The sequence below is a fragment of the Falco naumanni genome, chromosome 4, assembly GCF_017639655.2.
Source record: "Falco naumanni isolate bFalNau1 chromosome 4, bFalNau1.pat, whole genome shotgun sequence".
NCBI classification, from domain to species: Eukaryota; Metazoa; Chordata; class Aves; order Falconiformes; family Falconidae; genus Falco; species Falco naumanni.
In genome coordinates this window covers 63,859,765-63,886,081 of record NC_054057.1, presented here as the reverse complement: position 1 = coordinate 63,886,081, position 26,317 = coordinate 63,859,765, and the positions used below count along the sequence as shown (strand labels likewise).

Below are 26,317 nucleotides of genomic sequence, written 5' to 3'. Positions count from 1 at the left end.
TGGAAAAGGCGATGGTATCGGCAATTACTGTTAGCCTTTGGATACCGAGATGAAAATAAAAAGACAGTAAGAAAAGACACTTTTTAGGAAGTAACTCTCATTTGAAGTGTGATAGAGATACAGAGATACACAGACAGCATTCATCGTGTCAGAAAAAGGATTGATTAATTAACGCAATAACGGTTCCCACGTTGTGTGGCAAACATATATCCAATTAGTTAGGGGGAACCTTTGAAATCTGAGATGTAAACTTAGCCATTAGTGTTTTACTACAAGTTCCTTCTGTCCTTTCTGGTAACCTAAGAGTCCGAAAATCTGAAAAGGGAGGTAGAAGTAGGGAGGAGACTTAGGCTTGTTGAGAGCAGAACATTTAACTGTGTCTTTCCAGTAATTAACAGTGAAGCAGTGAACAATTTGGTTTAATGTGCTGAGCTCTGGGGATAATGTTCCAATGAGATGTTTTTGAGTTCCCCTGGCCAAAGCTGTTCTTTTGGAAACTTTGCAGATTGTCAATGCAGTGAGGGATTTACACGTACCTTTGTGTGGAAAATTTCTTTAACACTTACAGTGACTCAAAAGTCCTTAACAAGGAATGGTAAGAAACTTGGACCCCCAAACTGACACAAATGGATTCTGTGGTGGTAAAATGCCAAGGGCCCTTTAAAGGTTTTGTAAAAACAAAGAATTAGCGAACTAATTAGCACAAGCAGTACCTATCAGAGCTCTGGCAGAAGCAGAGCTGGTGGTGAATGCAAATTGAAGGCTTAGTGGCTGCTTGATGGAAGTAGCTGTGAAGCAGCTGCAGAAAAGTAAAATGAAAACTTGAGCCCAGGATATCTTATGGCCAAGATTTGTGTTTGCAGAAACAGGTATGGGATATGCTTTGGGAAGGTTGGAAGTGACTTGCTGCTGACTGGTGGGAACTGGGAGCTGGCCTAACCAAACCAGTGTGAATTGCATGCGCATCTTCTGGAGAGTGCATCTCCCAGTGGGGGAGAGGAAAGGGGGATTTCCTTGCACTTGCATCATGCATTTTGAACTTGGCTTCATTAGGAGGATATCTTAGGTTTCCACAGCTAGAAAGGAGAGAGAGTTAGGAAGGTTGTACATCTAGATTCTCTTCCTCCTCCTTCCTCATGGTCTGGTCTGTTCTGTTAGGGCGTTGGTGTGTCTGTCTTGTCTGTTTTACCATAAAGTGTAAATTATACCCAATGAAAGAAGTACTTGAGGCATACACATAAGAGGGATCGTGGATGAGTTGACTGTTTTTACATATTGAACTTCTTGTGTTGTTGAAACATAAGCTGTTAACCCTGTCTTGCTGCGTTTTGTTTCTGCTGACTGTCTGTTGTTTTGGGATTATTTTTTTTTTCTTTATAGAAACCTTTCCATTTTCTGGAGAGGAAGATATGAGTGACCCAGAGGCTTTGAAATCTTTACTTTCACTCCAGTGGAAGAATAAAGCACATAATTTCCCAGCTGAAAGAAAATTCAATGCCGCTGCTGCCCTGAGTGAGCCATACTGTGCTGTCTGTACCCTCTTTTACCCGTATAACCAGGTAATTCCTGATACAGCTCAGATGGACATGTCAGTGGTGGGTGCTGAGTGGGTGGCTGCTGTGTAAGTTGTGGGGCAGACCTTTATAATACAGAAAGAAGACTCATATAAATTTGCACACCGAAGTATGTTTGCATTTGGCAGAGGCAGCGGATGGAGCCTTCTTTTGTTACCTTTCCTGACTTCGCTGGCTTTCTCAGCTTTCATTTTTTAAGTCATGCTTAAAGAGTTTTGCAGTACCAACACCATTTCGTGCAGGGGAATGTATGTTACTGGGCATGTGGCTGCTCTTGTTTAGATATGGGCCAGGAGTTCTGAATATATGCAAACAAGCAACAAAAGAAAAATTTACTGAGTAAGCACATATATCAGTTTTTGGAAACTACCAATATGCTTTGGAATATGTTAGGAGCAGAAAGGCAGAATTTATCAGATGAATTAGTTATTTGCCCAGTTGTGTATGGATTTGCTCTTGCATGCTTGTAGAGCCAAATCTGGCTTTCTGTGTCCGCTAGGAATATGTACCTTAGATGCACGTATATGTGTGTTGTAAACTTCCTCTAAGAAAAGCAAAACCCACCTACCCCTTCAATAAAATCTCTTGATTTATTATACAGACTGAAAACAAAGTATCTGTTCCGATTGCCGGATGTTGTTGTGTAATGCTTGTAAGGAAAACTGAGTACACCTGGACTGTTCTAATCCATTTTTTTAAACTCTGGTCTGCTACCAGAAACCTTGAAATGCCCTTCAGGAGAAATTCTTGCAGCAAGAGTAGGGAAGGATGCCAAAAGGATGGGAGAGGGGTAGGGAAGGTCTTGCTTTTACTGTTTTCCTTTTTCAGCTGCAAATGAGGAATTTAGATTTTTACAGAAGAAAATCAGGGAAAGCTTCTGATTATTCTAATGCTTCTTTGAGCTTTCAGAATAAATTACAGATCTCAGTACAGGCCTACGGAAGAGAGAGGAGCAAAAGGAAGGGGTGGGGGTGTGCATGAGAAGACAGGATTTAAAGTTCATTATTTGTGCTGCATGGCATCAAGTGTTGGATGACTTTTTTTGCAAGGGTAGCACTCTGATTTTAAAGTTAAAACTTTGACCAGGGAAGAGGTGATTCCATACAATGATATTTTCTCTTTAAGTCCTTACAGATGGATAAAGAAGCTGTCCCAGTCTCAGCAGGGGAGACCACCTCTTTTGTCCACCTTTCTAAGTGCGGACAAAATACCAAGCCTCTGATCCCGGAGATGTGCTTTACCTCGAGTGGAGAAAACACGGAGCCCCTTCCTTCAAATTCATACATTGGAGAAGATGGAACCAGTCCTTTGATATCCTGTGCCAAATGCTGCCTGCAGGTTCATGCTAGTGAGTGTCTCCTTCACCAAAGCGTTTTGGGTATTGAGAAACTCACACATTAGTTTGTTTGTGGCCTGTATTTTAATTTCTTTTGGCATGCTTGCTATGCCTGTCGCTTCCACTTTTTCCTTTTGTGGTACTAGTAGGCCTGTATATTCGAGTCCTCCTTGGCAGTCAGTGATCTTAAAAATATGCACAAATATCCTTTTTACTGTTTGTTTTATTGGCTGATTCTTCTCTGTCTCACAGAGAAGATTCTTTGTTCGGTTATCTTCCATTTTTTGTAATAAAGCAGAAATCACAAAGCTGATCACACTCTTTTCGCTTGTTCAGATATTGGTCTGCTGGGTAAGGCTGTATTGTTCCTGCGTGCATCAGAGATTATGGAGTAGTTTCTGAGATATGTTATTAGTGTCTGTGTTACTGCTTGTAGTAATGGCAGTTGATTACAAAAAGCAACATATGTCTGTCTGTTTCCCTGATAGTTACGTCTAAAAGAAGATCTGATTAATCCTAGTAGAGTGTACATTCACTGTAGATTGTACAACATCTAGTTAACATTTGCACTCATACTAGGAGATGTGACAAATTACTGTTCAGCTGTTTGATCTTGACAGATGGGAAATCTTATTTGACTTGCATCAGCTGGAATTACTTTTGTTGTTTCAGTTTTATAGTCCGCAGGTCACCACGCAGCTCAGCATGACCGTCTCTTGCAGAGAACTAGAATGCAACTTTTATTTCTGTACTGAATCCACGATTTTGGTCACTTTTGGCTAATGAGAGCATGTGATGCATAGTGAGCGTGAGGATAGAGACTGCTTTCTTCACAAATTGCGGTCTCTGTAGCGATCAGAACAGAGACGCTACATCTTGTACATCCATATGTCTTCAATAGTCCAGTCTATCAAAATAGTTTCAGTGGCCAAATTCTATTTAGGGACGGAGGGATGCGGGCAAGATGATCTCAGACAGGGTGTAGAGAAATTTGGCTTTCTATTTTGGCTGCGCTCTGCCCTTGAGGATAGGACAGAAGTTAAATCTAGTTTGATGTAGTCCCTTGTTGTTTCCTTGTTGCTGTTTGTACTTCTAGACCGTGATATCCCTTTGACTTTGCTGCAGAGAATCCATTTGCTTTTATTATAGGATTGTAGTGTTGAGGTGTATTTTGGTTAATCTGGCAGCATGCTGTAAAACCAGTTGGCAGTCTGCTTGTTATTGAGAAGTGCCCTCACCCAACTGTGCTAGTTTATGACAACAGCAAGGGCGTACAGAGAAGAAAGCTTTTGCAAAGGCTTCCGGGCTTTTAAGGTGTTGACAAAAATCTATAAGAGCGTACTTTTTTTGGTCCCCTAGGATCATCCTTATGGGACAACGCAGTGTTCTGTAAGTGTGAGTATTTCTCCCACCAGGTCCCATAGTCCAGCTGCCTGTTGTCCTGCAGCAAGAAGTCAGTGCTGAAATTTCAGCCCGTTCTACACCGGTTTGTGGTCCAGCAGTATTTCAGTTAAGGCTGTCTACTTTTCTTTCAGTTTCCAGATCAGTTTTTTAGACTCAACTCCCCTGCCTGTTTTCTAGGACTAGGCTGAATCTGCTTTCTTGATTTGCTGTATGATGAAAAGAGACATCAGGTGTGGAGAAAACAGCTGTGGATCTATATTATTGACTTTTTTTTGACATAATGTTTATCTGGTTAAGTGGATGATTTTTATAAATCAGGTTATTGTGGCAATCTCAGTGCTTTCTGAGTAACTTCTAAGTTTAATTCAGTAATTTGAGACTGTCATGCCCACTGGAAATTTTAGGTTCAGTTTTGTTAGGATAGGCAAAAGCCATGGGATGAGCTTTGTGTTAGTTAGGATGCTGGCCAGCAATCTGCAATATGTTTAATTCTCTGCTTGCTTGGCAAGCTTGCGGGAATCTGGTAGATACACTTTTTTAAAATCTGTTTCTGTGTCTTTCCCCTGTTGTCTTTGATGGCAAACCTCAGTGCCTCTTACTTTTTTGTTTTAATTTTTAATTTTAGGGGATTTTTTGGTCTTACTTCCCTGTCTTTATAATGGGTGTAGTACCATTTTACTATTCTGGTGCTGCAGGAGAAGTAGGTAGGAGGATTTGGTGCTAAAATTGAATGTTTCTAACACTTCGTATAACGAGATATTAGTATTAGTTTAAATACTGTTAAGTATGTGAAATACATGCATTTGATTTCCTTGCAATGTACTGTGTTTGTCCTTCCTCATACCACTTAGCAAAGATAACTGCTTTAATCATGCTAAAATGCAGTGGGTTTAACTGGTTTGATAACGTGAATGCATTCCAGTAGTAGCACCATCACTTTTGAGCCCAGTTCTTGCCTGAAGGATCAAAGTACTGCTATTGTAGTCCTTACAAAAGAGAGAAAAAAGAAAATGTTGAGGGTTACCTGTGTGTGGGGTTTTTGTTTGGTTTGGTTTTAGACCTGCTGGTCCCAAATTCTCCCCCACTTCCCAAAGATGTCTTTGCTTATGACTTTTGTCTAGACCTGTTTTCAGAGATGTTTCTGAACTGAAAAGTCAACAAGTCAATACTGTAGATGTTAGAATAACTCTGAAAAATATAACCTTATTTCTTTCAGGCTGTTACGGAATACGTCCAGACTTGGTGAATGAAAGTTGGTCTTGCTCACGGTGCTCAGCCAACGCATGGGCAGCGGTAAGCATCTGCTCTTCTGCAGACAAAAGCAAACTTCGTGCAGGAATTAATTAGATACTTCAACAGAGATGGGTGGTGGGATGGTACAATTGGCCTTGGCATTCCAGATGTGGTTAGTCATTTTTTGGGAAAGATAGGCTGCCTAGCAGAGGTTTTTGTTCGGTTCTGAAGGAGTTTCATTCCTACAGGAATGTTGCCTGTGTAATCTCAGGGGAGGAGCTCTTCAGATGACCACTGATGGACGGTAAGTGGTGTTTTTTAGTATTTTTTCCTTCCGTACTGTATTTGATCTCCTAGTGTTGTGAATTTGGTCCTGATGCTCAGTGTAGCACCTAGTTTTGGCATTACAGAGGTCACTGCTAATTGCTGACTTGGCTGTCTGAGCTTGGGTGAGTGTGCTGTCTTACACTGGGCACCAGGCTTCTCAACAGCAGAGGTAATGTGGCTCTGACTGCTTGCTGAGTTTGGTTATTTCTCGGAGAAAAGTCTTTTCAGGGAATGTTTAGTAACATGCAAGATCAGATGCACAAGAAGGTTGATCCCTGTTGTTTCAGAGACATTTGCCTTGTGCGACCATGGTTGTTAATGAGTTGGTAATGTTGCCCAGGCTGCCTACCACCATAAATATGCCTTGATACTGAGGGAGTCAGAGAAATGTTAACAGCCCTCTTGAGTATTTGAATTAAATAATGGTAGACTCAGATTTGTCTCTTCACTTTTTTTCCCAGGTGGGTCCATGTAATCTGTGCTATTGCTGTCCCCGAAGCCCGTTTTCTCAATGTAATAGAGCGTCATCCTGTGGATATCAGTGCTATTCCAGAGCAGAGATGGAAACTGGTACGTGTCTTTTACCTGTAGAGAGTGAAAACAAGAGCGGAAAAAAGAAAAAGGCTTAAGCTAGACAGAACATTGTGTGGGACCATAAAGTAGCTGAGACTGGAGGTGGTGTTCTCATTCTTAGTTCCAACAAATGCTGTAGGAAGCTGTATCATTTGGATTTCTTCTGAGGTACTGTCTCAGTGCTCTGACACAAAAGTTGTGATGACCAGATCTGCCTTTACTCTCTAGGAGTGTGCTCCTACCCTGGGCAGAGCCTAGGACGCATACCCACCTGGCAATCGGGTCTAAACTACCTAAAAACTTCATTTACCAAAAGTGCTGCATAGCAGGAGCGTGAAGGGATGTGGTCACTAGAAAGGAGCTGACATGCTGCTGACTTGTTCATCTGTAATTTATTCATCTTTCTTTACAACATTCCTCTTTTTCTTGTCAAGAAATCTCTTGCAGAAAATAATAAACATTTCTTTGTGACCATGACTCTGAGGTGAGGGACTGCAAAGATTTTAATAAAAGTCCAGCTACAACTTGTTATTTAGTTGCATAGCCTCATCTGAGGGATTAGTAAATGGATGATTCGTTAGCTCAGAGCAATTAATCTTAATGTTAGTTAATGCCCTGTCATTATAGTGTGCTATTGCAAAATAAATGGTGCTTTTGCTGCGCTTTTTTTTTCATACAGAAATCAGCTGGGCGACATTTGAGAGTGTGGTACGGGGGAAGGTGATGTAGCAGTGATACGTTGGTTAGCACTGATGTATTTGCTAACGCACAGCTATTTAGTGCGCACAGCCCAGCCAGGGCCTGGCTGAGAGATTAGGAAGAATCTCTGTCTGCTTCCAGAGTTATTTCTCTATTGTGCAAATGGGTTTTGTACACAAATGTGAATGTAAAAAGCATTCATTATTCAGGCGGAGTGATGGAGCGGTGTGATGTGAGAGTGATAAATCTTGCAGCAGTGGTTCTTTATGGATCATCTGACATTTCCAGCATGCATCCTCTTCATTACCAGCACTTGTAACGATGAACTAAAAATCCTTTTACACAAGACTCACTTGTATTGCTTAATGGAGCCTCACAAGGAAACATGACTTAATTCTTTAACTCTTCGATGGTTGCCTTACAGTCCTATAGAGCCAGGGCAGTATTAATGTACGTAAAACCCTGTTGCTTCGTTCTGCGCCGAATGCCATCCAAAGCCTCCGCGCAGACCTACTACACATCTTCCTGTTTCATTCCTGAATTAAAGTTTCATAGGTTTGTTGATTTCTTCAGCATTGTATTCCGTTTGCACCTCATGTTTTCTTTATGTCTCAGGAAAGATAGAGAATTTTTGTATTAAGTACTTGGACTTACACAGTCCAATGATGTGCTTCCTTAGGCTGAAGTTAGCCAGGTTGGAAGCTCAGTTCTTGCCAAAGCCTGTCCTTAAGCCCTTCCCTTGGAAAGTGTTAGCGTGGGTGGTGCTGCACACTGCTTCGTCATAACTGGAGTAACTTTCCTAGAGGTGCAATGCTGTTTGATTTCTGCCAGGATCTGTGCCGACTCTGCCAGTAGGGCACGTTGGCTAGTCCAGGTGGCTTTGGACACAGCTCCAGGTCTTGGTCCTGAGTTTCTGTCAGCACGCCAGCATGATCCCTCTGTAAAACAGACCAGCTGTTAGGATGTAAGAAGTAGGCTTTCAGCCTCACTACTCTATGCTCAAGAATGTCATCATGTAAGTACTGTTATATTTAGACTGATTAGCGAAAAATTCTTCTCCTCTGTGTTACTTTGTGAGCACCATGACGGTATGTATACATGCACCATCAGTGTCTGTTGAAAACAGTTTGTTGGCGTTGTCCCCATATACAGTGAGTGACACATTATGAATGTTGTTTCCTACAGGAAAGAAAGAAGTAAATTAACTTGTGCTAAAATGGAAATGGGTTTTAGAGTTATGAGCTAGGTAAGGATTAAAAAAAGGTCATTTGGGTAGCAGGATGTAAAGGCAGTGGTGGTCGTCGTAGCACCATTGGTACGAGAAGTACAAAGGAAATTTAAACTGGATGAGGTGGTGCAGAGAAACACACTCGTGAGCTATCGTGGAGAGTTGTAGGATCCTTAATAGGAAGTTGCAGCACATGAGGAGTCGGTGGAGGACTTGTTGTGTTTTGGAGGTGTGCAGCTGCGATTAGGAAGATAAACTGAATCCGAGTAAAAGGTGGTGGTGTTGGATCTGATGACTTTGGTAATGGTGGAGTTGATGTGGTACTAGATAAAATTGGAGATGGCCTTTTGCTGAAAAAGGAGAGAAGGAATGATGTGAAAGCTGAGGACAGTTGAAGTGAATGGATGAAGATAACGGAGGAAAGATGGGGGTAGGGGTTATCTGTGACTATTTTTTGATTTTTTTAGTATATTTTTGTATTGTTTTAAGTTACTGTGAGAGGGCTGAGGTGGCAAGGAGTTACAGCGATCTGTTTAAAGGTATATTTTGTTCTTTGAGATGCACCAGGCCTCCCCTTTCAGGCACAGACTTTTCAGTGCATTTGTAGGCATCACATCATTTTAAAGAATGCAGTTTGCATGCTTCCTGATTAATGGTGTATTACGGGCCTCTGTGCTTAAATTATTTATGACGTGGAAATTTGGAATAATTAGCTGTCATTCCTCAGTGGAGTAAATGAATTGCAGTGTTCATCATGCAGGAGACAGCCTATTTCTTACTCTTAGCTATGACCCGACTCTCTGGTGTGCATTTATTCTGCAGATTTTTTTCCTGTGCTTTGCACCTTCTCTCTCCCTGCTACCTCCCCTCCCACAGAAAATGTCTTTAAATCTAAATATGCTGCTTTACTGCAGCACTTGGTACCACTGCTTCTGTCCATCCCATCTCCCATGCTTCCAGGTCTGCGTTTTCACCCTTTCCACCACCCTCTACATTTCAGCCTCACTCTAGCTCATGTTTTTCTTTCATCTTTTTGATCATATTTCCTCTGAATATTCCATTAGTGTAGCTCTTTTGCCTGTCGTAAGAAGTTTGTCTTGCTGCTGGGGTGTCGTTAGGTGCATGCTAATCCTTCTGGCTGGGAAGAACCCTGTTTACATCAATAAGGCAGATCCTGATATGGGAGGGTTAATGCTCCCCTGAGAGGCAGGACTGAGCAAGCTGTATATCAGCAGGTGTCCCTGCTGGTGGGAGAATTAGGTATTGACAGTTTAATAATGAGATCTCATTGCTATTGACTTGCTTTCAGCGCCGTGTTCCTGCTGTGCACTTTGCTGTGGTGCTTATCTAGCTTTGGAACATGGTTTACAGAGCGATAAAGGCATAGCTTATTAAACACTAAACCCCACGTTCTGGCAGCACTGAGGCTCTGGCTTTGAATTTCCTGGCTTTTGTTAGTTTAAGCAAAAAGGCCAAATTAATCTTTGGTGTAAACATACTGACTTCAGTTAATTCACAGGAAGTGAAATTGACTGATTTCATATACATGTGGGGCAGACCCTGGTTAGGAGGGGTGGTGTTGCGCAGAAATAGTGAAGAACGTGTCTCCCTTTTGCACGTTTTGCTTTCAAGGAAGAGAAATACTTTTTGGAGAAGGACTGGTCTTTTATTTGTCTTGGCAACGCATTGTAGCTAGCACAGTGGGGCCCTGCCTCTTAGCTATGATAACACAAATAAAACCTAACATTGAAATGTGGCAATTCTTTTTTTGCATTTACTGGATAGTTTATAATATGGTACCCCTCTTCGTATTTTTGCGGGTATGCTTTTAAGATCGCCCCACATCTAGAAGCAGAGTGAATTTATACTTCTGGGGGTTGTGTTGGCTTATTGTGTGATCTTATGCAGCTTATGTTGCGTTTCTAGTCCCGTGGGATGGAGTAATTTATACGGATCTGAAAATTTAGGTCATGTGTTCTGTGATGTTGCGTACTTTTGAGCAGCGTTTTAATGGGAGTGAGGTAAATGAGAGGCCCTGAAGAGTGAACGAGGGGAGGAAAGGCTCTGTTTAACATCAGATGCTGTAGAGGGAAGAAGAATCCGTCATTCGTGTGTTGTAGCACATTTGCAGGACATATGTGTTTAGAGGATGGATGGATTGGGAAAGGGCAGTGGCTGGAGTGAGCTGGTTGGTGTGCGTTGGAGGTGGTCATCTGGAAATGGGCACTAAAAACTACTGCTTTCCTCTGGCCCTCCTTATACGTGGAAATTATTTCTTTCTAATAAATAAATTACATAGCTGTATAGTCATTCATGAGCATATAAGAATCTCTCAGGATTTTATTTATGTGAGCTGTTCATGCTAACAAATAAAATGCATGTTCGTCTCGTGCGTGATATTAATTTTTCCCTGATTTGCCTTGTCCAAGCCTCGGATAAGGTAAAGATGCTGCCATCAATCAGTGACAGATTCCCTAGACTTAAGACGTTAAAAGCTGAAATGGTGTTTCCAAATAGCTCCCTGGAAACATTATGCAAGAATCCAACTTGCACAATTTCTTTCTTTTTCTCTTTTCTTTCTAATTCCTTCAGATTTTTATTCCCAAAATCTGGTCTTCTGTATTTCAGAGGGGCTGGAAACAAGACTTTGGTGCTGTTAGGGAATGAGGAGATGTCTCTCGTTTCCCACTGACACCTAAAGCTACAGTGCCATAAGGCTTATGATTTTTAGCTTTGAAAAAAATTTAGATTTCTTTCTTTAAAGTAGTCACACATCTTAAGTTGATGACCTACCTTTCCCCCTAAGTGCTGCCTGATTAGAGCAGCCTGATAACTGGGTCTGCTTTGCAGACAGTGAGTTTTAAAAAATACTGAAAGATTTCATACCTCTTTTTCCCTGTAATTCTGGTGTCTGGTACAATGTTTGTATTTCTTTTCTTTGCAAAACAGTGACTGAATGATCTAAAATAGCTAGTCAGACATGGATACCAATTTAAAAGCTACGGTTGATATGTTTACGCGTGTGAAATAAACATGCAATATCTTTGTTCCGCTGTATAAAATTATATTCTATTAGATCTAATAGGTATAATGTTCCATTAAATATAATAGAACAAATTATTGCACAGTTATTCTGTGTTCTGTTCCTTCAAAAAATGAAAACGTTATTTTCTATCAGCGTAGCTGTGAAGATCCAGCTGCTGTTTGAATTAACGCAGGTACGTTTTGTGTACCTAAGGAGGATGAGTACTGAGCTGCAGCAGTTCTCTGCTGTCAGGGGTGCCTGTGTGCCTGCTGCGCCCTCCCTTCCCTTCGGCCCTCCCGCCGACAGGCTCAGCCCGGATTTCGGGCTGCTCCGCTGTCCAGTGTGGTGCCGGAGCGCTGACCTCCTGGCCACGTTTGAGGGAATGAGAAGTTGGTATCTGCCGGAGTTTCTTGGCTTAGGAGTGACTGTAGGCAAGTGTATGCAGGCAATTCTGGAAGCGTTGGACTTGACCTCTCAGCGGCAAACATCACTGTTTGTGGCTGTGGCTTCTGGGCCCCAGACACGAACGATACAGACTTCTCTACCACGTCACATAACACGGTGCCCTACGACAGGCGTTAAGCTGCTGTCAACTGCCCACGTAACACTGACCTGTGTTTCTTTTCAGAAATGCGTGTACTGTCGGAAACGGATGAAGAAAGTGTCTGGTGCCTGCATCCAGTGCTCCTATGAGCACTGCTCCACGTCCTTCCACGTGACCTGCGCGCACGCAGCCGGCGTGCCCATGGAGCCAGATGACTGGCCCTATGTTGTGTCCATCACTTGCTTCAAACACAAAGCAGCTAACCAGAATGTACGTGTCTTGGGTTTGGGTTGGGGTTTTTTGGTTTAGTTTGGTTTGTTATTTGTTGGCGGGTTTTTTTGTAGAGCAGTCTGTCTGCACCTATATTTTCGACGCAGCTTTTACGGTTGAAAATTGCAAGTTATTCCCCTTTCTCTATGCACAGATTCAGTTTCGAAGGGAAGTGACCCTTGGACAGACCGTGATCACAAAGAACCGGAATGGACTCTACTACAGATGTAAAGTTATTGGCATGACAACACAGACTTTCTATGAAGTGAACTTTGACGATGGCTCATACAGTGACAACGTGTACCCAGAAAGCATTATTGTAAGCAGCCCTCTGTGGAGACTGTTACCCTTACAGATCAGCGCAGTGTCATGCATGCATTCCTCTTCTGTGCGCTTTGGGGCGGGGCAGCAAAGTAAAACTTAGAAGTTGCTGCTTGCATAGAAAAGCTCATGCTGCTCTTTGTTACTCTTGTTTATGATATTTCATTCTTTTTTTGTTCCTTTACAAAGATGTGATTTTGCTGTGTGCAGATGGCTTAACAGAAAGCGGTGTTTGTTTTAAGTTGCATCCTCTTTGTTTTGTGGTTGAATAATCTATTTTTCAACTGACAAGTGAGATTCATGGGGGAAGTGGATTGTCTGTAAGCACTTTTGGTTCAAAATAGGGATTCGCTTAATAGAAGGAATGCCTAGAAGAGACTGGCTTGTCAGCTCATGAATTCTCTTCCTGATTGTGCCACTGATGCACCAGTGAAGCAGAGCAGGTCACCCCCCTTGCTTTTGTTGATACAGGAGCTCTGATCTTTTGGGGTTTGTAATAAGAAACTTCCTAGAACTGAGTACTCTCACCAAAAGCAGGTGTTTCTGGCCTCTCGTGGGTGAATGGTTTTGTTTGAGATAACTGCAGTTAATCAGAAGTGCAGAAACTCCCTTTTACTTAATTACAGCATTACGTAGCAAGTGCCTTGAGCAGTGGCTTTAACACACCTCTTTACCTGCTTGTTGAGCTTTGTTGGTGTGTGTGGGCTGTCTGACCTCTTTCACTCTGTGTCTTCAGAGCAGAGACTGCATCCAAATGGGACCCCCTCCAGAGGGTGAGTTGGTTCAACTGCAGTGGACAGATGGAATCATCTATAAGGCCAAGTTTATTGCAGCCCAGATCAGTCAGATTTACCAGGTGAGTATGGAAGAGTACCCACAGACTTCATGTCAACATGTCTGATTGTTGCTCGAATTGTATAGCTCACTAGTGTTGAATATTTGCTCTGGTCAGGAAGGGAGAATTTGCCTTCTGAAATTAATAGTGCTGGTAGTCTAGAGAGAAATACAGTGTTAAAATAGGATCAGGGTAAAGGTTTTCTGTCACAGAATGTGGACGTGGGGACAGGCATATGTCTAGACTGTACCTGCTTTTAAGATATAAAATAAATTTGCCCATTTCATTATAGCTCAGATGTGACTCGGGTCAGAAGTGACCCATTTGAACTGTTCTCTGGCGGCTGTCCTGTGGCTGGAGCTGAGCTTGTCATCTGTAGCTCCCCATGAGTTGATAACTCCGTAATTACAACTTTCCTAGATGCTTTGAGAGGAAGCAAGGGAAACAATGGGTCAGGAGACTACTTCAGGGTGGGAATAATCCTCTGGTTGTGGGAGGGTACTTTGTGGAGCATCATCATCATATGGGAATAATGTCCTGATGCTCTTGTGTGAGGAACTGGGAACCTTCAGTCATACGCTCTCACCATCTCTGGTTTTAAGGTGAGAAAAACAGCAGACAGTATTTTTTTGTCTTTGAATTTGTTCCACATACAAGATTCTTGTTTGTGGAAGGTTGTAATAGTCACTAAAGGAAGATTTAACCTGGTACACTGTGTTAGTATTTCAGTAAAGAAAATTCTATAAAATGCAGTACATTCATTTGATTAAATCCTTTTTAAATGGTACCAAGAAGTTGAAAATAACAGTGATTTGGAAAGTATACTTTATGTACATCCTTTTGAAAAATACGCTGAAATTTGCAAGTAATTGTTATTTTTAAGAGATTGATGCCTCTGGACAAAAGGGAGAGGAAGTCCCTTATCTTATATTTGTTTGGAATGGAGTTCTGGTTTCTGTCCTTTCTGCACAGAGCGTTGCATATCTGTGTGAAGAGCACAATGATCCACCTTGTCAGTTAACAGTCTTTTTGGTGCTTATAATGGATGTTAACTGCTTCAGAGAAGGTGTGATCTGAGGTGACTGTGGTTATGAATAAAGTACAACATATAGTTCCATAAAGATCTATTGTTATGCATGCTTTCCAGTTTAATCACAGTATAGGAAATTGTCATTGATTTCTCTAAGGCACAATAATTTGAAATAGGCTATTCCGCTGATAGTGCCAGATGACAGAAAAATATGCATGAGTCGCCTGTGTTTTTCAAATCAAGCAGTTACCTGTAAGTAAAGCTCTTCTCCGTGGGGGAAATAGCCTGAATGGCTTTCCACATTGGTTCCCTATGTAGATACTTATTCAGTGCTTATGGTGCATATCTTTTATCTGATTTGGAATAGGATTATATTTATAAACACAGTTTTGTTACGAAATAAGTGTGTTCATAGGAGGAAGGCATGGATTAGCTTTGGCATGTTAAACATTTTGCAGTGGCTTCCCAGTTCACATCTCTTTAAGTCTGTACTTTGTGTGCTCAGATGAGATATGTGGTTTGTTTTTTTTTTTTTTTACAATTAAGCCCAAATGACTGTCTTGTAACTTGCTCTAAGGTGTGTTCATAACAGGGGTCTAACCCATACCCATAATTTGGAACTTAAACAAAATCCAGTCAGTGGTAGTTGAGATGGCACTACCCTCAGTTGCAAGTCCTGTGCTTCTACTGGAAGTTGTGCTTGTGTATTGGAAATGGCAGATGGCAACTGCTTGTGCCTCCCCTGTTAAACTTTGTAATTCGTGTTCCCTCCTGACTCAGTTACGGTAGCGGTGCTCTGTAAAACCACAGAGTAAACGGGACCAGTAGCATCTTAAACCACCTCAGCAGGGCTCATCTTTCCAAGCCTGTTCTCCCACCTGTGTAGCTCTTGCAGCTGATGTATCTGCTCAGTTAAGGGACCTCAGCAGGCATCGCTGAGCTCACTTAACTGATGAGCAGCAAGACCTGGGCAGCACACGAGGAGGAGTTCAGAGCACAGATGCTTTCTTCCTTCTGAATTTACCCAGTCTGAAGCTGACACCCTGCGTTGACCTGTGGCTTATGTCCTGCATTATCCTGAAAGGCGTAATAACTCTTGAGCAAAGGAAATGAGAATCTCTTAAAAACTTTCAATAGTTTTAACATTTCTATATGCACGTTTCCATAAATAAACTTTCCTGTAACACGTGATGCATAATTAATGATATAATCAGCGCTTAGCAAAAACGGTTGGACATGAGGAGTTACCACCATTTGTTGTACCTGGCTGACTTATTTCTGCTTGTTAAAATACAAGTGTATTTTAGTAGCTGGAGTCGTTTCCCTCTGACGTGTGAAAATGCTTTGTTTAAGATGAAAGGAATTATTATTACCATATTGGCCTGAATACAGGGCTGCCTTTTATTGTAAGTGAAAAGCTTCTTTTTTCAGGATTTGAATCAAAAATCAGTGGAAATCTTTAGTGCTCTGGCTGGGAGCGGGGAGCAGAGGTGCTGGTCCAGCTGGAATGTAGACATTTTAGGATCCGTAGCAGCACTTGAATGAAGCCACTTGGGCTGGATAAGACCGGGGTGTCTGAGCAGCACTGAAACTGGCGCTTTTTGGGTTCAGCATCCTTAACACAGCTTAGGGATGCTCATTCTACGGCAATCCTAGAGATGTGCAGTGCAGAGAACAGGGGATCATCCGTGGGAGCTGGGCCCTGATGCTTCCTTGGTATTCCCATGAAACGACTGTGTGTGGCATAGTCTGGGAACGGACTGTTCAAGTACTGTGTCGAAGCCAAGTTCTTATTTCATCTTCTGCCTACTCTGCAGGTTGAGTTTGAAGATGGTTCTCAACTAATGGTAAAGCGTGGTGATATTTATACCTTGGAGGAAGAGCTTCCCAAGAGAGTGAAGTCTCGCCTGGTGGGTATCAAAGGAACAAAACCTGTAAAAATAGCTGTGGCTTGCGATACTCATTCACATTTCCTTAGCATATTGTTTAGACATTAGGTGAATGCAGCCTCCAGTTTCTGTGGCTGCAAAACCACTTGTCTTTCACAAAATACGCAGAGTAGAAGAAATCCTTGAGGTACATGCTTGAGAAGCATTTAAATGATTTTCCCCTTTCACGTGTTCAGATCTGATTTTTGGTTTCTCTGGTTAAAAGATTATGTTCATATCATTTTACACCGTATGAATTTAGTTATGTGGACTGCCATTCTGCCTGAATACTGCCTTTCATCAGAAGTGAGGTGAATCGGTCTACAGCCGAGTGGTTTCTGGAGAACCGATAAGCGACGGGGGCTGAACCCCCGTTTCTCAGCAAATAGGAGATTTAGAACATAGGTCTTATCTATAAAGCTCTTAATCGGCTGTCTTTAGCTGCATACAATGGGATTACTGAGCACATATAATAGGAGGAATTTATTTCATAGCTTTTTTGGTTCCAGACTTGCTGGGTGTTTTCAAACCCGGTGTTCTAACCTTTGAAGTTACCCCATTTAAACAAATGGTGAGACTGGTTTCTATGCAAATCCAGAATATACAGTTTTCTTCTTCATTCCAAATGTTTGTCACGTCAGCCACTGCAGGATAGGGACGGATCCACAAAGTTAACCTGTGATAAGGTTCTGGGCTTCTGTCTCTTTTACAAGACAAAAAGAGGCTGCACCAACCTTCCCTTGAGATGGTAGGAATTGCTGTGCCGAGTTAACTACTGGTGTAGTTCACTGAACCTGTGAATCCATGGCCGCTAGCAGGAGTGCAAGATGCACATCGTCAAAAGTGGCCTGGTGACAGGCAGTTCTGTGGAAGAACTGATGACAATTTAGAGGAAACTTGTTTACTTATGCATGAAATGTTCTACCCAAAAACCACTTGTGTAAAATGCTTCCTGTAATGTCGCTCTGAGTGGCTTCTCCGTCTTGTTTAAGGTTGTTCGTATCAGTAAGACCTCATGGCATAGATTTTTAGAGGTTAATAATAATTTACCTTGTTATCCTTGAAAGACTTCTGGTGGCAAAGCAGCACTGTAGAACTAATTTCCAAGATGTGCACAATATTCCAGTTTATTTAAGCTTGTCTAATAATAGAGACAACCTGTTGGAGCCCTGAAGTACAGGATTTGGAAAGAACATACTCTCTGCAGCGGAGACATCGGGCTTTAGAACAGTTCCAGAGAACGGAATGTGAGCTGGAGAGTGAACAGGAAGTCTTGAGTCAGTTTGAAACTCAGGCTTCTCTCGTGTCCTTTCGGCTGCCAGAAGTGTTTGACTGTGCTCTGTGGGAAGTGATGCTCACGGGGCTTTAATGCAGTACAGCAGAAGGAGGAACAAAGCGATAGGAGATGATAATTTCTACCCAGAAACACATCTCATTTGAGGGTTTAAGAGCAGGACGAACAGAAGCCGGTTGTCAGTACAGTGATGCCCACGTGCTTCCTCTGGGTCTTTGTTTTTTAAACACGTTAGGGAAGCCCCATTTTCCTCTCTGCCTTCTACTGGGAATGAACAACCTGAAGAGGCGGAGGAGGATAGGAGTAAACAGAGAATTGACGAGGCAGGAGCTGAAGTGAAGGATATTCTGAAACAGAAAGAAGGCAACGTGAGGGTTTCTCTTTCCAGTTTGGTTTCAGGAGCCCAGAATTTTTAATTCCAGCTGTGTGCTTTGCATGTTTCAGGGTTCTCTTTTTCTACAGAAATGCTGTGAACCAAATTGTTCACTTGCTACGCCTGCTGTCGTTACGCAGGCATGCTCCATCGTCTGCACCTGTGTGTCTGCCTGTTTTCCTGCTGTGCCTCTAATGATTGTACTTTCATGTCTCCCGCAGTCCCTCAGCACTGGGGCCCCTCAGGAAGATGTATTTTCGGGAGATGAAGTGAGAGCCAAGCGTCCCCGGCTGGGGAATTCAAGAAATCCTGAAGAATACGGACAAAACCCAGATTACTTGGCCTTTATGGAGAGCCTGTTGCAGACACAGTACCAGCCAGGAACTCAGAGCAACATGTTTTAACCAGAATTGATTAAAAATATTCAATTAACCCTTTTCAAGCCTATGGAAAAATAAAATAACGGGGAAACTGTTGAAGACCAGCCTTGTGCAGTAGCCTGCTGTGAATTTCTTTCATCTGCTCTTGGTTTGGACGGCAAGGAAATCCCGTCTGGCTGCACGCTACCTCCACTTTGCCAGATGTTGCTGACCAGTAGAGTAGGGACCTTGAAAAAACCTTCAGACAGCATTTCACACAGAGACTTTGGAAGAGTTTGTACTAATGTACTTTGTGACGGGCTCCTTGTTACGAGGCTTGGAAAGGGTTAAAGTATAACAAGATGACTTTTTAAAATATGTCAAACTTTTGTCTTTAAAGGTGCTATTACATTGACTACTGAAGCAGCCTTTGGAATTGTGTTTTCTGTACATAGACGTCACCTTTGTGAAGTTTTCTATAAATGAGCATTATTAAAAAAAAAAAAGCAAACAAAAATAGGAAAACAAAAGTTTCCACAAAAAATTTTTCTAGATTATGGCTTTAAAACAGAAAATAAATAAAATCCTCCTCCCCTTTCACCCCCAAATGAAATGTGACTAGTATTACAGTGGGGAGAGAGAGAGCAAGACCAGATGTCCTGGAAGGTTCTGGGTTCTTTTTTGTAAAGAAACACTATCTTCTTTGTAAGCTGGGGAAGATGGGGAAAGAAATATTTCATAGCTGGGATGTTTCTTACCGTTAGTTCTCTTACAGACATATGATAGATGTGTGCATTTCTGCCATGTCACCAGGAAGGGACTTAGGGAAGAAATGGCCAGGTTTTGGTCATTCTTGTCATCTTCCTTCCCCATCTTTTGCCATCACAGTTGCTTTCTAGTTAAAAATCAGCATGGCTTTCAGTTACATTATGCCACTCCGGTTTTGGCAAGTGTTTTGTTGCTGCTTCTTGTGTTAGTTCCTTTATGAGCCATCCCGCTTCCCCACTGCAGACTAGAGCGTCAAGGGGTTGCTCTAGCTCTCTGGTAGGCATGTCTCCCATAGGAACCTTTTTCTTTTCTTTGTCTCTTTTTTTTTTTTTTTTTTTTTTTTTTGAGTTGTGCTCCTTACAGTTGTGAGAATCATTCCATGACAGAAGCCTGGGAGGTGTTTTGTATGTTTTTCTTTTATCTTATTAAAGAAGAAATTCCCCAAACATCTTTGATTGTTGTGACATCCTTTACTTAAGTAAAGACTGAGCCTTTGAGTTATTCATGGGGAAGAAGAATGCAAGCCCTTCCTTTGATTGGACTCAGTTCACTAAGAATTGAATGAACGTTGAAAGCAAAAACAAATCCTGAAGTATTGAGTGGGCAGCTCCCACTTGAACACTTGAAAATCACCTCCGGTTGAAGAGCTGTTATGGAGCAGTGTTTCGTAAAAAAGCCTGATCCAAAACCCTGCTGAAGTCACTGGAAAGTCTTCCCCTCTCTCTGGAGGACCTCTATCAATTCAGAGGGAAAGAAAAAGGCAGCCCTAGTGCAGAGCTGGGAAGGGGCCACGGCTCCCAGTGTCTGGGTGAAGGGGAGGCAAGGGCACCGGGTACCACTCACCTGCCTTGGCCCGCCAGCAGCAGAGCTGTCCAGCATGCTGCACAGCAATCTTTTCCACTTAATTCCCTGAAATTACTGGACAGAAAGAGACAATATTCTTTTTTTTCTTTTTTTTTTTTTTAATTTAAAAGCCCCTTTGCAAGGTGGTCATTGTTCCGTGGAGAGGTTTTTAAGCAACACTATAGCTGGATCTTTAAGGGAATAAGTGGGAAGGATTTGTGGGCTAGCAGATGGTAGATTAGCATCTTAAGAGACTTGATGGGTTTTAAACTGTCCTAGTGAAGGAGTGGAGATAGAATAAAGCAATTTTTTAATTTTTTTTATTATTATTATTTTGGATTTTGCTCTCCCTTGAGAGACTTGGAGTTCCCTTGATTTCTTACTGCCTCTGCTACGGGTTATTTTGTTTGTGTGTGGTGTCTGTGCGCGTGTGCACGCGTGCGTGTTTGTAAGACGTTTGAAACAGGTTTTTTTTTTTATTTCTGAGTTTTTGACATTTTCAGTAGATGTCTCCAAGAATAAAAACAAACTGAGACTAATAAAAGTTTTAAAAATTGGCAAGGTTCTTAAAAGCGTCGGTTGTTACTCCTACATATCTGTCTCTTGTTGGTTAAGACATGATTTAGTGGAAAACTTGCTTGTATAAAAGAGTAAGAGTGTTGCCAGGCCACAAGAGAAATATTCAAAACAATTGAAAGAGAATTTAAACAGCAGAGGATTTTTTTTTTGGAGGTGGGAGGGGAAGGGGGGGTGGGATGAGTGGTTGTGAGCAATGGGGAATTTCCTCTGCATGTTGAAGTCCTGACTGAAATAGCACCATTGCTGTATTCATATGTAGTACCTTTTCAAAATTTTATTTATATTGTAAAAACAAAGTGTGTTTCCTCCCCCCATATTCAGATGCTGAGTTATGTTTAAACGTGAACCTGGAACTGTGGAATGCCCTTCCTTGTTGCAAGGGTTCTTCCTTTTTGTTTCTTTTGAAATCCCTCTTTTTGGTTTAGGAATGACTTGTGCAGATTATCTATAATGACCATATTGACAGCCTCTGTGCATCAGACTATTGAAAAGGAAACAGGAAATGCACATTCCTACCCTTCTTCCAGTGAAGTATATTTGTAAGTGTCTGATTATGTGCTATAAAAATAATGATTTTTTTTTTTCTCCCACTAGTTTGAGGATGTGATGTATTTTTTGCATATTTTTTTCTTCTGCCTCTAGGTTCATAATGAATTAAAGGCTGTTGAGCACTTCAGAATTACACTTTTTGGGGGACTGGAGTCTCTTCATTTCTAAGTTTAAAGTCTTCTGTACTGCAGGAGAAGGTGGCTCCCAGATCTGATGGGTAAAGCTGACCGATAAAACTGAGGCTGATGAAGAACGTGGTCTTTTCCTTCCTTTCTGTTTAACCATGCAGGAGGTCTGTCCTTGCACTGCTTCCCAAAATCAAGAACCAAGCTTGCGATGCCATTTTGTCCGAGGTCCAGGATTTGCTCTAGCTGGCTTGTCCATGAGAACCATGGTTGCTAAGTAGTCAGAGGTGGTTTTTAAATCCTTTATCTTTTACATCACCAGTTTGCTGCTTCCTTTTTGGAGTCTGCTGTGTAGCCTTCCAGTAGCCTTTCTTTCTAGCCCTTGGAGGTTGCGCTGACATTGAACCTCTTAAAATAGCATCTTCCTGAACCTTCATTTAACACCTTCATTTCCCATCCTGAGCCCTGACCCTGATACTTTTCTCCAAATTTCTCTCCAATTGGTGCAATATGAGGCTAATGCTGCAGATTATGTGAAAGAAAACTCCAACCTCCAGTCTTTTGCAGCTTAATAGTTTTTCTTGAGATAACCTGAGGAATTATACTAGTGGGAAGAAGGTGCTGATACGAAGTCTGTTGGAATTTACACCCACGCAAACCTTACCTTTGAAATTTAAGGTCTGCTATATTGCTGTAATAAGAAGTAATGTAATTTTAAAGATGTCTTAAGAAGCAGTACATACTTTCAAGTAACTGCCTGGATCAGCGATCAAAAGGCAAGGATCAAACCTTTCCATCACTATCACAGCCTCGCAGGGGACAAGAGGCATTGCCACAAAAACCCCCTAAGTCACTGTGGGGTTCTGTTACTTGCTGAGATTGCTGTGCTGAAGTATAGATGATGTAGGGTTATAGGAAATTATGCTGTCCCCGGGGAGTCAATGCGAATGCTACAGCTGCTGCAGTGAAGAGCTTTGCTTCTGACGCTTCCCTCTGTCTGGGACCATTCGGGGCTGGATGAAAGAGTGTAGATGAGTCCAGCTCGGTGGCCCCCTCTTACAACCTTGACATTGTTCTTAACCCCGGAGAAAGTGTATTTGCGTGTATCTGTTCAACCCGTGCAGCTGAGCTGTCTCTCTTACTCAAGCGTGTTTCGCTTTCCTCCCTTTGTTCTCCCACATTCTCTGCTGGTGCCAGCTCCATCCTCCCGGGGTCCTGCCAGCGCGGCCCCCTCCAGCCCCGACTGGTACCTGCTGTGCCGCTCCCTCCCGCCCTGCCGGCCCTTCGCTGGGGACGTGGCTGCTGGGTTGGCAGTAGGGACGGGGCGCCCACGCCGAGGCTGGCCGGCACGAGAGGCGCCCGTCGCTTCTCAGCGGCTTTGCAGAAGCCCAGCTCGCTCGGGCTGGTGAGCAGCGGGGTGCCTTCGCACGGGCAGATGTTTGTAAACCTGTAGCATAGAAGCTGATAAAAGTCCCTGAGTCAGTGTCACCAACTGTCGCAGGCACAATAAAGTCATCTGGTGATAATTGCTGGCAGCAATGAGACGATGCGAATCAACAGGCTGCCGGTTCCTACTCGGAGGCCAGCAGAGATGCGTGCCGTATGGCTGCAGAGCGGGGCGGTGGCTGGAGATTCATCAACTCCTCCTCCAGCTGGAGAAGGGCCTTTGGCTTGCTGAGAAGAAATGGAGGAGGCAAATCTCTTCTTATCTTTGTAAAGGACAGGATTATTTAGAAAACTGAAAATCGCAGTGTTAATAGGGGTGAGGCTATTTAGCGGTGGGGCTTCCATAGAGCTTGGTCTGGTGTCTGTCACTGGGCCCTTCGCTGGGTCATGGTTCTCTTGCTCTGCGCTTCTCGTGGTAATTTCTGGTCCTATTGAAACAATTCTTACAAATGCATTTCTGCCGATCTCCAGCGTGCAGAAGGACGTGAGCACGTTCACACATGGTGTTTTGTGGCTTTCCCTGGCTGCCAGCTTCCCTGCTTGTACAGGGGAGGGCATCACGGGCTTTCAGGAGCTCCCCTTCGGTGTACTTGCTCCTTTCCTTTTTGCTTTACTTTTGTGACTGTTCAGTTTAGGGAAAGAGCAGATGATGGAAAAACCTTGTCACGTGCTGTAGACATCTGTGCTTTGCCCAGTTTTGCAGAACTTCTATTTCTTGAGGTTATTCTGGGTTTTTTTTCTATGTTCCTCTTCCCTTGCTTGTTCATGTTAGTTCTTCATCAGTAGTTCTCTTTCAGCTTGAAACAAATTGCACCAGTTTAATAAAATTACTTGTTAAACAGGTGCAATTCCCTTCTGGAAGAATGCCCTTGTTTGAGTTGGAGTGGTTTACTCGAGGAGTTTTAGCTTATGGTAATCAGGAGTCATTTTAAACTAAACTTTGCTTTGAATCTGGGCATGCTGTTCTAGTTTAATAGCAATTGGAGTTGAACTAGCGGCATGTCTTCCATGGTGGTGGGCATCATTCAGCTGGGGGCTCGGAGGAGGATGGTGATAGATCAGCATGCTGCTTGTGCCAGTTCTCTCTGGCTTGAATTTCTTCACAGCGTGAGATGAAGCCTTTCCTGCAGTAGGTCCCTTTGCTAGTGACAAAGTAAGCAAGTCCTCGTTGCTTTTCTTATTTGGGCTGCTTTTCCCTGCCCTACGTGCAGCTGAAGGTGGTCTAATGAGCTTTTTGCAGCCTTTCTGCAATAATTAAACGATTGCAAAGTCCTGACCTGCAAATAGACCAAGTTGGAAGGAGCACGGGTTTGTAGAAGAGCTTTTTCAGGAATGCGGTTGTACCTGGACGGGTTAAAGCAAGGAGCAGCCCTGTCTGCGTGGAACCTGCCAAGTGCCGGAGCTGTCCCTCTCACCAGGTAGGTGTGATAACAGCTACATACAGCTCTTTCCACAACTCTCCCTCTTGTCTGACATGTTGCTGCCGCTTCCCAGGGCGCTCGCCTGCGTGTCTGCCCGCGGGATGCGCGGAGGAGCCTCGTGACGAGCACCTCTTGTGACCCTTGCCGTTCCCCATGGCGCTAGTTTTGTGTTTCTTGGGTCAGAAGGACAATTCATCCTTTCCTCTTGTCACAGGTTAATGAGGGGACCCTGCTAGTGAGTTTAACCTTGTGAAATTTAAACAGCGGCTGCTTCAGAGTGCCTAACACAGGTGGTACCTGCCAGTGCTCCTTGAGTGCGCCAGCAGGAGTAGAGATGTAGCAAATTACTTGAGACTCCAGCAGAAACACTCTGAACTGAGTCCTTGTGGGTCCCTGATTTCCAGCCTCATGCTCAGGTCATCGCTCTGGCCTCTCGTCCCATCGTACTGGCACACACACGTGCACGAAAAGCAAACCAGCTTTGGCAAAATGCTGAGGCTGGAATGAGTTAGAGATGTTGAGCTAGAATTATTTGGCAGTTTTGATAGCAGAAAAAGATAACGGTTTGGTTTACTTGCACACCAACGGAAAATCATTGGGAGTTACTTATTCTGCATGAGGAGCAAAACAATTACGTTTTTTGTTTCCAAGAGGGGAAACGTAAAGGTCACTGTGCAAATATTGTTTGGAATTACACAGTGACCATAGCTTAGCCACTATTCCTGTGGAATAAATAAGAATTTGGCAATATTTCAGCACAGTTGACTTTGGCTTACCTCGATATCCTAGCCGTGCCATTTCAGATGCCAGCTGCTAATATCCCCCAGCAAATGAGCTCACAGCCAAGCTGTTTCTGAAACAGGAGTGATACCCTCCCCTGTGCCCCAGATCGTGGTTTAAAAATAAATAAATGGACAGATCCACTGCTCATCTGCTTCATTTAATGGAGCCATCTCGAAAACACAGCAAATTTTCTTTGATTAGCAATGAATGGTCAGTTACCCATGATACAAGCCAAGATGCTGCTGCTGTTTAGAATAGCAGGGGTACATCTGCCTTACTAAAAAGATCAAATCTGGGTTGATCGTAGGTACAGAAGGGTCACTGGACAATTTTCTACATGAAGCAATGAGATGGGGAGAAGGGCGGTTGTGCAAGTTCAATTTCATGGCTCCACACAGAGCTGAGGTTTATCTCTTTTTGTTATCTTAATAGATTGGAGCCACTAGAGAATATCTAGGCTGAAGGAGTGGTGCATCTGATTAATCTGGGATTCAGATAGAACATGGAATTAGCACTGCAATCCAGTAGCTTTGCGTCCTGTGTTGCATGATTAGCGTGAGATTTCTGTCAGCGTGTAGTGCAAGATCTGCCCGAGTGCGACTGTTTTCTGTGAGATCCCACTGCTTAGGGACATTTCTGTTTTACAGGAGCAATTTGTCAGAACATATTTTACTGCTTCGGCATATAGACAGTTGGCTGCTTATTCAGCGCTCCGATTTCTCTCGCTTCTGTGCTATTCTCAAATCAAGGACCTGGTCCATTTTGTCCAAATTAATTTCTTTGCAGTTTTTCTCAGTAGCAAGCGATGCCTTAATTTTTTTTTTTTTTAATTTTCTATTTCTAGCTGGGATTGAGTTATTCATGCTTAGACCTGAGTGGCTGAGCACCTGCAGGTGACATGGTCTTCGTGGAGCTCTGCAATGAGCAGCAGCACACTGACTTACACAGCGGCCACGCTGAAGCTCCCCTTTTTGAAAATTGCCCAGGGATTTCGCAACAACTGTGTGCTAAAGCTGGGGTGAGAACCCCAACATCCAGCCTCCTGACTTTGTTGTGATTTACGCTCCTAGGTGCTTCCTCTGACTTTAGACATAATTTTATGTCTTTAAAAGATTTACTCTCCAAGCACTAAGACCGAACTTTATGTCTAGTTGTAGCACCACAGCAATCGCTGCGGTATTTCACTCTCAGCGGGTGATGGACTGCAAGGGGAGGAAACAAAACATTAACCACTTTCCTCTGGCTTTTTCCTTGTGCAGTTTCCACCCAGCCTGGGCTCTCGGCTGCTCCTCACCCTACACCAGAGTGTTTTCAGCCTCACGCTCCTGCCTCTCGCCCTCACCAAAAGCCCAATAAAAGGGAACGTCCTTTGGGTTTCTTTTGCCAAGACCACGGCATGATCAGCCCTTTCGGTCCTGTGACGCAAGGTGGATACAGCCTGTCAGTGCCC

General features: G+C 43.0%; 1 protein-coding gene across 3 annotated transcripts in view; it reads left to right on the top strand.

Moving 5' to 3' along the window:
* KDM4B (lysine demethylase 4B) overlaps window positions 1–21,225 on the top strand; it is a 93,321-nt gene extending 72,096 nt beyond the window's left edge. For all 3 annotated transcript variants that reach the window (XM_040591485.1, XM_040591484.1, XM_040591483.1), the window contains 10 exons: window positions 1,381–1,559; window positions 2,700–2,922; window positions 5,531–5,607; window positions 5,796–5,851; window positions 6,336–6,444; window positions 12,028–12,213; window positions 12,368–12,532; window positions 13,271–13,390; window positions 16,217–16,309; window positions 18,216–21,225. In XM_040591485.1, coding sequence (XP_040447419.1) covers window positions 1,381–1,559; window positions 2,700–2,922; window positions 5,531–5,607; window positions 5,796–5,851; window positions 6,336–6,444; window positions 12,028–12,213; window positions 12,368–12,532; window positions 13,271–13,390; window positions 16,217–16,309; window positions 18,216–18,398 — 1,391 coding nt within the window. In that variant the 3' untranslated portion in view covers window positions 18,399–21,225. The remainder of the gene's footprint in view (window positions 1–1,380; window positions 1,560–2,699; window positions 2,923–5,530; window positions 5,608–5,795; window positions 5,852–6,335; window positions 6,445–12,027; window positions 12,214–12,367; window positions 12,533–13,270; window positions 13,391–16,216; window positions 16,310–18,215) is intronic.
* The last annotated feature ends 5,092 nt before the right edge of the window (window positions 21,226–26,317 follow it).